Genomic DNA, 12,728 nt, shown 5'->3' on the forward strand with positions numbered 1-12,728 from the left:
TGGAAGACAAACAAAAAGGCAAGAAGCACTTGGAGACCTGGGAGAAGGAAACAGATCTATTTATTTCGACCCCTTTTCGACCTGAGTGTCTAGTCAATGTTCAGGGCCCCGGGCCAGGATGTTCCAGTTGGAAGTAGAAATTGGTGAAGTCTGGTATTTTCTTCAATGCAGGCTTGACTATGCAAAGCCCCGGGTCTCTGAATGCAGAAGGAAGGAAGAACAAGAGGAGCAGTTTCTTGGCTCTCTCGACGGTCATGCTGTGCTCAGAGGCTGCTGCTCAGCGTTCTCGCTTTCTGCCTCTCCCTCTGTTCTTGCCTGGTCTCCGTTTCTGTGTCTTCACTCACACACACACCTGGTCACAATCAGGCGTGACGGACGCTCCCTAAAAGTGTGGGGGCAAACCGGCGCTCGAACCTTGGCCCCACCCCCCACGTTGCCCCTTCCCCCCAACCCTCTGCCCCCGTGCCACCCCTTCCCCCTGAGCTCCTGCCCTCGCATTGTCCCTTCCCCCAAGACCTCGCCCCCCCTTACGTCTCTCTGCCCCCCATCGCTCATCCTTATGGCCTGTAAAAAGTGATGGGACCATGGCCCCCTGGCCCCCCCGTTCAAGCACCCCGGTCACACTACCCACTGGACTCCCCTGCCCGCATGGTGCTAGTTTCTGGACAGACTGGAAGAGGCCCTGTGTTAGGTGTGGCCCATTAACCCTCTCTCCCAGGTATTTGAAATGAAGGGCATATTCACACATCCGTTTGAATGAGGTTTTAACTTGACCCTTAACAAGGTTTTACCCAGGTCATCCAGCCTCCATCGCCCTTGTTACATTTTTCAGACGAGCCCCTTTGTGCTTTCTCCCGTGCTGCCTCGTAAACATCCGCAAAAGTACCTCATCATCCTACTTCAACCCCCCACCCCCCGAAAACTCCCCTTTGCCATGGAGCTTACAGGAAGCTGGAGGGTGGCTCGGCTGCTGGTGTGCTCAGACACTGCCTGCCAGGCTGACCAATGTCGGCTCAGTGTTTCCTCCCCCGGGTCGCTCTGTACCCAGCTGTTGTCTCTTGTCTTATCCTTCCATTTAAGCTCTTTGAGCAGGGACTGTCCTTTTGTTCTGTATTTGTCCATCCCTGGGTCTCCTAGGTGCTATGGGAATACACATCCTAGTCATGCATAACACTAGCGATCATCTTCTCAGCGGGGTCACCTTGCGGTTTGGGGCCTTGCAGAGGACCTGGATCTTTGCCCTTCTCAGAAGAAAGCGTCCGTTAACCTCCCAACAGTGGGGACAGACGATAACATCTCCAGTGTGGGCCCGGGAGCCTACCCGTGGGGAGACGGCTGCTCCACCGCTCAGTGAGAGGGCCGGCTCCTCTGGGCAGTGAGGGGAAGGCTATCTAGGTTTCTCCAGCAGGTGGCACAGACGCATTTCTCTCACCTATTTGTAACCAGGCTTCTGTGCATCCCCACAGACTCTCAGTTTCATTGCAGTATTTCCCAGCCCTGTCGCTCCTGCAGTGCTGGACCGCGCAGGACTACAAATGCAGTTGGGTTTTCTCTCTTCGTCCTCCCATCCTCCCGCTCAGGAGCTGCTCAAGACCCAAACAAACTGATGGCAAGAAATGGGAGCTAGTGAAGGAGCATCTTCTTGCAGCTCGCTGGTGAGTTAGAGCTGTCCCTTACCTCCGTCCTCTGTCCCAATACACAGCGAAGCCAAGCTGCTGTTCTCTATGCTGCAGGGTTGGCCAGGAAGCGGTCAGTGGGAATTGATTTAGTTGGGAGAACAAAGTTCACCAAGAGTCAGTGATGGGGAAACCAGAACACAACGTTACATGTAACCAGTAGTAACCCAGTCAGGATGGAGAACACTGCTTAATGCACAACGTGTTCCGTTCGGGCGCTTGTCCGTCTGGATGCTCACAGGAGGCGCTGGTGCTGTCTCTCCCTTTCTTTCACAGTCAGGGAGCATGCTCACAGGGAGCGCGTTTTGCAGCTGGCTGCTGTGAAGGGGACAGCGAGTGTCATGAGCATCTCAGTGAGGGGCTGCGTGTGCTCTGGTGGGTAGAATCTGGGTGGACACCACATGTGATGGCCAAGATTTTAAAGTGACTTGGGGGGGCCAAATTGAGACTCCTTAAAAGGGCCTGATTTTCAGAGAGCGAATGCTCAGCGCTGTATAAAACCAGGCCTCGAGTTGGGCACCCAAACCCCGAGGCACAGAAAATCGATCTTGGCCGGTACCTGGGTTAGACTGACCTCCACACCACACCTGACGTGCGACTCAGTGAGACCAGCAGGGGGGAGAGGCAGTCTGGGCGGCAGTAAGGGAACATGCTGGTGTAGAGTGGGAAGTTTGATTTACATTGGCAGGGCAGTGGTAGGGAAGGAGGAGAGATTTGGGGCCAGCAGCCCTAGGGAGAACTTGCTGCTGCTAGATACAAAAATTATAGTTCTCCTAAATGGGTTTAGCTTCTCCTGGATACTGGAAACTGCTTCCTTCTCCGTCCTAACCCTCTAACATGGGCGGCGTTGCCCACAGGTGGCTTGCGAGACAGGCTTTGGATCGATATGGAGGCTTTGCACTTCTGGTGCTATCAGCCTCGTCTACTAATGGGCACAACAATGAATGACTTTGTGGTGTTGTGCTGGGGCCAGCCCTAGGCCCAGACAACTGCCTGGTGCCCTGTGCTCTGAGGGTGCCTGCAGATCTGCACTGGCGCTGTGACTCGGGGACCAGCCTCATTTCCCTTCTCCAGAAACAGGATTGGAGCTGGGAGAAGATTCCCCCTTCATGCAACTGGACTGGATGGAGGGGAGAATGGCTTCACCGGGCAACTCAGGGCACTGCCTCAAGCAGCCAGGCCAACCTGTATCACTGACAGGGGCGGCTCTAGGCACCAGCAAAGCAAGCACATGCTTGGGGCAGCCCATTTGCAGGGGCGGCAGGGATCCAGCCTGGGAGCTGAGAACCAACAGGGGGCCCTGGGAGCTGTAGTTCCTTGGTTAGCTCCCTGCCTATAGAGCCAGCCCTGGAGCAGGGAAAGAACTACATTTCCCAGCATTCCATTGGCCACTACCAACAGGAAAGAGGGGGAGGGAGTGAGGTAGCTAAGACCTCATGCTGCAGCCTGCTGTGAATGGAGAGCTGCACTGGGAGGGGCACGGATACCATATTTTAACATTCAAAAAATAGGACACTCCACGGGGAGGGAGGGTAGCCCCACCCTGCCCCCATCCACTCCCTCTGACTGCCCCCACAGAAACCCCAACCCATCCACCCCCCCCTGCTCCCTGTCCCCTGATCACCCCCTCCCGGGACCCCTGCCCCTAACTGCCCCTTGGGACCCCACCCCCTATCTAAGCCTCCCTTCTCCTTGTCCCCAACTGCCCCCTCCTGAGACCCCCCCCAACTTCCGCCCTAGGACCCCACCCCCTACCTGTCCCCTGACAAACCCCTGGGACTCCCATGCCTATCCAACCGCTGCCTGTCCCCTGACTGCCCCCCCGACCCATCTAACCCCCCCCTTCTCCCTGCCCCTGACTCCCCCCCCAAACCTCCACCCCATCCAACCCCCCAGCCCCCTTACCATGCCACTCAGACCAGCATGTCTGGCTCCGCGCAGCGCCAGACACACTGCTGCATACATGCTGCTGTGCTCCCCTGCAGAGCCACTGCCCCCCCCCCCCAGCACCTGCCTTCCAGATTTGAACACGCTCAAAATTCAGGAGTGCTCAACCTCAGTTTGGGCAGCTGTTACTTCATTTCTCCCAAATCAAATATACTGATCCACTGTAACTTGCTGTAGAAAAAGTAGGATAAAATTGAGCAAGAAATGCTTCCCAGTGGTTATTAGGACTGGAATTGCTATTTTCAACAGCCATTGCCTTGTTTGTTTGTTTGTATGTTTAAAAGGAAGACAGTGATATTGCATTGGCAAATTCCCCATAGAAAGAAAGAGAGGAACAAAAGAATAATAAAGGCACCTCAACTTTTCCTCATTTATGTAGGACAGTCTTATAATATGCATCCCAGATATCCTCCAGTCACACAAGCTGAAAATTGTTCCACTTTACTGCAGTTCTGTAACCATATGGGAACCAATCCTGTCTGTGTTCTGTGCACATCTAAAATTCCTGCTGAATGACCTGCCGTGGGAGCGAGTTACCAGTGACCCAGGGCTGCGGCGGAAGGAGGGTGCAGGTGGGGGGCGAGAGAGCCCAGAGCTGGGGTGGCAGGGGGTGTGGGTGGGGGGGGAAGAGCCCAGGGCTGGGGCAGCAGGGGGGTCCGGCAAGGAGCCCAGGGCTGGGACGGGGGGCAACCAAATTTTTTTTTTCTTGGGGCGGCAAAAAACCTAGAGCCGGCCCTGATCACTGAACCCATAGGGCTCCGGGCTGTGGACTGCTGGGAAAGCCATCCTCCTGGCACCTGTGATACGGGCAGAGGCTTTCAGGTGGAAAGCCAGATGCTGGAGACACAGTCACACCAGTTTATTTATTAATGTGTGGGGTGATGATCTCATAACACCAGACCAACCCTTTGCCCTGCCACAGCCCTTGCCATCCACGGAGTTCAACCTGCCTCACTAACGTTAACCAGGGCAGGCTCCTAGTTCCCTGTGTGGGAGGCCACGGTTCCACAGCTGCAGAGGGCGGGGGACAGAGGGGAAAGTGGCTGGCTCGAGGTCATGTGGTGAATCGGGGCAGAGCTGGGAACTCAGGTCTCCTGACTCCCAGTCCTGTGGCTTAACCACAAGGTCAGCCTCCCTCAGAAGGACGTGTTTTTTTCCTGAACCAGCGACCCAACCTCCCAGGTCCTTCTCTGAGGGCTGCGTGGCTCCCATGGCTCAGTGCCCTTCAGAGCAGGCCTTCCTCACCTCCCAGTCACCACCGGGCTTTGCGCTTTAATATTCCCCACTTGACCCTTATTAAAGCTGCTACAGTACATCCCGGTGATGGGCCAGACTCCTGCAGGTGGGACACTGCAGTGTGCTGGGCTGTCACTGTAGAATATGGTGCAGCTGTCAGAGGTTGCTGGCCTGGCCTCAGGGGCAGAGCCCAGCTCTGGGACCCACGAATGCCCGAGCTTTAGTTCTGGCTCTAGGCTCGGGCAAGTCATTTCCCCTCCCTGTGCCTCAGTTTGCTGCTCTGTGTAATGGGGCCGATGACACTTACAGACCTGCCCCTTCGGGGCTAGGCTAGGAGGGTTACTTGTCAGTTTACTGGCTGGCAAAGAGCTCTGTGGTTGTGAAGGACTAGCCAGGAAGAGCTGACTGAATACGTTTTACAGAGGAGATACTTTTTCTTCAGACTCCCATTTATTAGGAATGGCAAATTAAGCCACACCAAACAATATCCACCTTTCCCATTGGGCTCCCTCCACAGCACAGCACTGCCCTCCCTTCCCCCAGGGAGCGCTGCCTCCCCCACAGCCAACGTGCCCCAGCTGGCTCCCCTTAAAAGCAGACTCTGCAGCCAGCCCACCTGCTAAACCAGTTCCTGCAGGTGGAGCCTGGGAAAGGAGCAGTGCTGGGTGGAACTAGCCTGTCCCCTGGAAGGTAAGCATGCAGTCCCTTTGCTGCAGGGTGTTGAGGGCCTGTGGGGCTGCCAGCAGGAAGACTTAAGGGGTGATTAGAGGAGGTGATCCCCAATGTGGGGGCTTGGAGCCCTGGTGGGGATCATCTCTCTGGAGCCTTTCTCCCAGGGTCCTGCCTTCCTCCTCCTGCTAATGCTCACGGATGGCAAATGGCCTTAGCGCTTTCTCTTCCCCTGAGACCCCTACAGGCCTTGGCTACCTCCGCTGGAACCTCCCTGTCACACGTGTATGTGGCCCCCCCTCCCAGATGTGTATAATGCCCTTCCCCCAAACAAATGGGGAAAATTCCCAAAGGAAAACATGGCATCTCTCATGCCTGAATTTCCCCGTCCTGCTCTCCAATGCACTCCATGAGAGCACGGCTATCTCCTTTCCCCAGTGCCGCTTTGGAACAGCTCCCAGGCAAACACGAGCAGTCTGCCCAGGGCCCTGCAAAGCTGGCTGTGTCTTTGTGACGAGGCAGGGCCTTGCTGTGTGACGGTTGAGACCCTTGCCCGTGTGCCATCCAGCTTGTGTCTGCCTGGCTTTAGTGATTGATCAGGGACTTGACTTCCTGGGCTGGGCTTGCTGCCCCTCCTGAGTCGCTATGGGTAAGATGGTGGTTGGGGGTCATTCAAGCCAGGCTCTAGCAAGGCTGGATTTGCTGCTGGTAATGCTCTGTGGGAAAGAAAACTCCGGCCATGTTGGCCGGGGATTGCAGGTCTGAGCCCTGTGCTTGTGTGTGGTGGGTGGGGGAAGGAGATGTGTGGGGGTCTCTGGGTGAATGGGGTCCTCACCTGCTCTGACCGGGCACCACACTCCCCTCTGAGTGTGGCTGGGAGGTGACGCCAGGGGAAGAGAGGCACAGTGCCCAGGGGGGCCAAGGCGCGGTGCCGGTTGAGCAGGCCCATCCTCCACGCGTGTTTGGCGGCGTGACAGCCGTGCACTGACCAGGGCGTGACGTGGCTCCACAGAGCTGCACTGCTGGGGAGGCCACCGCTGTGGGTGGAGCCTGCGGTGTGTGCCCTGTTCCCCACTGGGGCTGGGTGGGGGGCACCTTCTTGGGGTGTGTGGGTGTCTCCCCCAGAGCATAGTGGGGGGAGAGGCCCATCATGGGGGAGGGGGCTCTCCTGTTTGGGGGGGGAGGGGGAGTGAGCCTCCAGCATGGGAGGGGGCCCCCAGCATGGGAGGTGGGGGGGGCGCTTGCAGGGGGTTGGGGGTGGGGGGGTGGGCTGCCACACCAGATGGGGGAGGGGCGTCTCTTGGGAGGGACTTCGGGGGGCGGGACTTAACACTGACACGCCCCAAGAGGGGAGCTCCCCTCCCCCACGGGTGGGACCAGACCCCGCCCTCGGTCAGTCGCGGGGGGGGCGGGGCTGCGCTGAGCTCTGGCGCATGCGCATTACAGTGTTTTGGTGCCTCCGCCCAACGGCCGGGCCGAACTGGCGGGATCACGTGAGGGGGCCGCGCGGAGGGGGCGGGCGGGGGCGGGGCGAGGAGTCCCCGCCCCTCGCACAGGTGGGGGCGGGGCCAGCTGTTCCGGAAGCGGCCGGAGCAGGAGCAGCAGCAGCCGCGTCCCCGCAGCCGAGCTGGAGGGAGCAGGTACCGCCGCCGGGGGGCGGGTGGGGGCGGGCTCAGCCCGGTGCGGTCGCTGCTGTCGTGGGGGCCCGATACCAGTCAGAGCCGGGAGAGAACCCAGGCGTCCGGGCTCCCAGCCCCCCCCCCCCGCTCTAACCCACTAGACCCCACCCCCCTCCCAGAGCCGGGGAGAGAACCCAGGCGTCCGGGCTCCCAGCCCCCCCCCCCCCGCTCCAATCACTAGAGCCCACCCCCCTCCCAGAGCCGGGGAGAGAACCCAGGCGTCCGGGCTCCCAGCCTCCCCCCACCCGCTCTAACCCACTAGACCCCACCCCCCTCCCAGAGCTGGGGAGAGAACCCAGGCGTCCGGGCTCCCAGCCCCCCCCCCGCTCCAATCACTAGAGCCCACCCCCCTCCCAGAGCCGGGGAGAGAACCCAGGCATCCAGGCTCCCTGCCTACCGTCCTTGGTCTGGCAGCCTGTGACCTGCGGTCTCCTCCTGGCCCTGGGGAGCAGTGCCAGGCTTGCTTGTCACTAAGCATCCTGGCTCTGGGATGGGGCTTTTGGGAATGCCCCCAGCACTTCAGCTCCTGGGCTGTGGTCCTAGTTCGGGGTCTGGGGCTTTTGCCTTAGAGAAATGGCGATGTGTTGCAGGACTGGGCGAGAGAGAATCCAGATCGGTTCACACACACGCACCGAACAGGGAGCAAGAGCAAAACTTACCAAGGGGGGCGGTTCTGTGCTGGATGTTTGTGGCTTCTGTCTTGCTGGGCTGTCCTCAAAGCTCTGCTTCAGCAGTGCAGCAGCACACCCCATGGGCTGGGCTCCTTTATTGCAGTTTTCAGAGTAGCAGCCGTGTTAGTCTGTATCCGCAAAAATAACAGGAGTACTCGTGGCACCTTAGAGACTAACAAATGTATTAGAGCATAAGCTTTCGTGGGCTACAACCCACTTCTTCGGATGCATATAGAGTGAAACATATATTGAGGAGATATATATACACACATACAGAGAGCATGAACAGGTGGGAGTTGTCTTACCAAGTCTGAGAGGCCTGGCCTCTCAGACTTGGTAAGACAACTCCCACCTGTTCATGCTCTCTGTATGTGTGTATATATATCTCCTCAATATATGTTTCACTCTATATGCATCCGAAGAAGTGGGTTGTAGCCCACGAAAGCTTATGCTCTAATAAATTTGTTAGTCTCTAAGGTGCCACAAGTACTCCTGTTATTATTGCAGTTTGGATGCCTGATTGTTCCTAGCTCAGTGACCCCTGTGTGGGACTGCTGAGTGCTTTAGGTAATCTCCACCTTACAGGAGACTGGCAACTGGATCCGCTTTCTAGCTGGGGGATGGCTGACAGGGAATGATCTTCCGCTGCCCTTCAGTAGCCTGTAGTTATTAATGGGGTGGTTAGACAGTTGCCTCTTTAAAAAAATGTAGATTCATGACAGGAAACCGTTTTCATAAGTAGCTTATCCTGAAATAAATCCTCAGGAAATGACTTCTCCATACCAAGCTGCTGGTGGTGAATGCTTGCTGCTGCTCCTGTTAATTGCATTGTAGCTCTCTGTAGGAGTAGCTTCCCTAGTTGACATCTGTCTACTCCCAGCTATGTGGGTTACTCTCACTGTACGCTCTTCAGTGCTGGGGCTGTGTCTGCATCTGTGCAGTCCTGTATTAATGATTGCCACTCCAGTCAGGTGACTGTAAGGCCTGGTCTCTGACAGTCTGGCTGATAGCTAGGTGGGAAGGCTGGTTTAGCCTTAAAAACAACAGCGTCCGGTGGCACCTTAAAGACTAACAGATTTATCTGGGCATAAGCTTTTGTGGGTAAAAAACCCCACTTCTTCAGATGCATGGAGTGAAAATGACAGATGCAGGCATTATATAATGCCACATGAAGAGAAGGGAGTTACCGCACAAGTGGAGGACTAGTGGTTTAGCCTTAGTTATTTGTACTGAATCTGTTAATTGTCCTATGGCTAGCTGTGTTGCATGCAACTTTTGAAATGACAAAGCTTGTCAGAGTCCATGCAGCTAGTCTAGTTCTTGTTTGCATGCGCTTCAGGAGGTGTTGGGAACACTGGTCTGTTTCTCCTCTCACCTGTGTCTGTGTCCCCTATGGATCTGCAGTTTTCTCTTGATACAGAACTGAAATCCCAGCACCAGAGATGCAGCTTTGTCCAGCTGTCGGAGCCTTGTAGCTATGTACAGCTGCCCTCTGGCTTGCAGGGTGGCCAGACCTAGTCTGGTGCACTGAGTCTCGAAGGCTTTCGCACCATGGCTTCATGCTGGGCTGGACTTTCTCTGTGTATGTTCCATTTTTCTTAAGGCTTGATGGCTCTTGCATGAGTACCAGCTTTGTGCTGTATCAGGAGCATCTGGATTCATCCCTGCAGCAGGGACTCTGCAGCATTTTTGTGCTCCTTTTAGATTCATTCCTCTGCCTTCACCAGCATGGGTTGCAGTGGCCAGATTCCTACCTCCTGAGCAGTGTCTAGTCTGACGCTCCTCAGGAAACAGGTGAACGAGTGCTGGCTCCAGCGCCGGTACCCTGCTTAGTGGTGTGCACTGTTACTAGAGGCAGACGGAGGAGCCACTCTTGTGAATTAGTGGGTTAGTGAACTGAGCAGAGGGCAAGGTGCTCCAGCTCTGCCACAGACTTGCTGTGATAACTTGGGCAGGTCACTGCCCCTCTTGGCCACATCTTAAAACAGGCCTAATAGCTGGGGACTGTGAGGACTAATAGGTCATGTGTAAAACAAATGCAAAGGCCCTTGTGTGATTTGATTATTCTGATGATGTGGCACATTAGCGGATGTAAAACACCCAGTGTGGGGGGTAGGTGTTGTGCTTGATGTTTCGAAATGGCAAAATAGATAAGTTGCCCTAGGCAGTAAACTAGTGAATGTTAAACTTCCACTTCCTAAACAACAAGTGAGATTGCAGACACTCTCCTGTGCTGCTGTTTCCTTCATGACCAGATTATCTGCACTGAGATGAGCATCACTATACAGAGGTGGGGAGAGGAATCAATTCTTTAGCATGCCCTGGGGTAGGAGAGAAGCTGTGGGTGCCTTGCTCACTAGAGATAAACCTGGTAGGACAAGTGTGGTGGTGGTGGTAGAGAAATAGCAAGCCAATGGCTGCGGGAACTTTGGTTATTTAGTCTGCAGAAGAGAAGAGTGAGGGGGGATTTGATAGCAGCCTTCAACTACCTGAAGGGGGGGTCCAAAGAGAATGGAGCTCGGCTGTTCTCAGTGGTGGCAGATGACAGAGCAAGGAGTAATGGTCTCAAGTTGCAGTTGGGGAGGTCTAGGTTGGGTATTAGGAAACACTATTTCGCTAGGAGGGTGGTGAAGCACTGGAATGGGTTCCCTAGGGAGGTGGTGGAATCTCCATCCTTAAAGGTTTTTAAGGTCAGGCTTGACAAAGCCCTGGCTGGGATGATTTAGTTGGGGTTGGCCCTGCTTTGAGCAGGGGATTGGACTAGATACCTCCTGAGGTCTCTTCCAACCCTAATCTTCTATGATTCTATGTTTTAGAAACACTAACAGTTCCTTGATTGTTAAGGAGGCTTCAGAGTGAGCGTGGCTGGTATTTTGTTCTGACCTAGTTGACGAGAGAGGATCAAAGCTACAATATGTATTTTTAGAAACAATGAATGTGCTGTGGCACCTATGTGTGTATATATACACCCTGCTACTTTATACTATGTACAAAGGCAAGTCTGGACTTTGATTCTCCACTTGTATGTAGCTTAAACTTGTTTTAAGCATTGCTGTTGCCACTTACAGTATACAAGCAGAGCAAATCTGTTCTGTTTAAAGGAAAACTTTCCCTGGACAGGGGCCTCTGGACTGCTGATGTCTGTCACTTCCATCCTCATGGTTCCTTCAGAGGCAGGTCACTTAAATGAGTACAACCTAGCCCCCTTTGAAATGGTCATGCTTTCTGCAGTCATACTGGCTGGCAAGAGTCCCCTTCTGATAGGGGACAGGCCCGTTATCACTGGCCAAAAAAGAAATGCTGGGATTCTGGAAACCATGGCACAGAAGCAGTTGCTGGATGGGAACACACAGTACTGAATGTTGTAGGTAAACAAATGCATGTTGTAAGTCATGTTGTGAAATGTCTCTGTCTTTTCAGGCCTAGAAGAAGGAAGAAGCTATAGGGAACAGTACTTCGGAGGGAGTATATGTGGCCTCACCCTCTCTGAAGGCTTTTCATTTGGAGCTATGATCGCATTGGAGAGTGCATTGATTACCCACCATCAGGAAACTGCCAGAGGTTCAGAAACCTGGAGAGATCAGGCAGCTGGAGATTGTTAGCTGGCCACAAGAAACTGAAGAGATTGATGTCTTGCTTCCCTGTGGCTGGACTAATATCCTCTCATCCGCTTCATGGTGCGGAACGCTCCTGACTTATAAACCTCTAGTCCAAGAGACTCTTAAAACAGAAACTGCTCTCTAAAGGAGCAAAGGCAGACTGCCAAAATAGGTTCCCCAGGAACTTCCCGGTTTGAGAAGGAGCAAGAAGCTGCAAACTACTCTCTGTGGGCAGAAAAGCTCAAAACGAGGAGCATGATGGAGTCGCGGGTGAAAAGTAAGTGCCAGATGACTCTGTCCACTCTGTTTTGGGGAAGTCAGGCTAAGAAACCTGGCTTGAATCTGGTAGATATCTACACAAAAACAGGCCCTTCCAACAAGGGTATTGTACAGTTCAGGTGCCACGCTCCCTGTTAGCTGGCAGGACTCCTCGTTTGTGTCGCTGACAGTGACTAGCTTCTGAGAGGGGAGGGGAAAGTCCTCTTTTCAGGGACTTGTAGTAAAGGGACATAGAGTAATGGAGAGAAACAAAGGCAATTCCAATGATGTTGGGTTGTTCTGAGCTCTGCTGATGTGGACACCTTACAAGGAAGAGCAGAGCTGAATAACACCTAGCCGGTTTGCTCAAATATCTCACTGCATCTAAAACCAGATAACTGGGCAACTCATGCATGCACCCTGTGTAGGAGGTAATCGCTATATTCCAGGCTATCAAACACCTGGGTCTTGATTTTGTTTAGCTCAAGGTATGGCTCTCTTGCTTGGGAATCCGAGGCTGTTCTGAAGTGGAACTCCTGTCCTTACTGTATACTATTCCTCTTTCATTTCCCCCATGCTCAGACTGTCCCCCTTGCTCTAAGAACGGCTACCAGGATACATGGCAGCCAGCCTGCTGAGGGTTGCTTTGTGGTCAGCTCCCCCACAGTATCCTCTCACTCTTCCATAGTCAGAAGATTCATGGCACTTCCTTTTAGCTTTTAAATAAGAGCTAATGTTCCAGCTGGGGATGGTATTGAGCGTCTCAATACCAGACTGCAACAGTGGAGAAAGATTACAAAGGAGAGAGGGGTGTGGGGTCTCTTTGGTGGTGGAGGGGAGGCTCAGAGCAAGGAGCAGCAGCAGAGGGAATCAGCCCAGCTCTTTGTGGACTTGTGGATGATGAGTTTGAGCAGGGTAGCAAAAGAATGTCTGGACGCACAACTATAATTGGCCCATAGGTGGACTGGCCAAGACCATCCACTGCAGTATAAT

At 54.4% G+C, this 12,728-nt stretch overlaps 1 protein-coding gene across 1 annotated transcript in view; it reads left to right on the plus strand.

Annotated features, from left to right (window-relative positions):
* The first annotated feature begins 7,093 nt into the window (after positions 1 to 7,093).
* MROH1 (maestro heat like repeat family member 1) overlaps positions 7,094 to 12,728 on the plus strand; it is a 110,735-nt gene continuing 105,100 nt past the window's right edge. The window contains exons 1-2 of the mRNA XM_065397867.1: positions 7,094 to 7,168; positions 11,299 to 11,754. Coding sequence (XP_065253939.1) covers positions 11,733 to 11,754 — 22 coding nt within the window. The 5' untranslated portion in view covers positions 7,094 to 7,168; positions 11,299 to 11,732. The remainder of the gene's footprint in view (positions 7,169 to 11,298; positions 11,755 to 12,728) is intronic.

The sequence above is a fragment of the Emys orbicularis genome, chromosome 2 (assembly GCF_028017835.1).
Source record: "Emys orbicularis isolate rEmyOrb1 chromosome 2, rEmyOrb1.hap1, whole genome shotgun sequence".
NCBI lineage: Eukaryota > Metazoa > Chordata > Testudines > Emydidae > Emys > Emys orbicularis.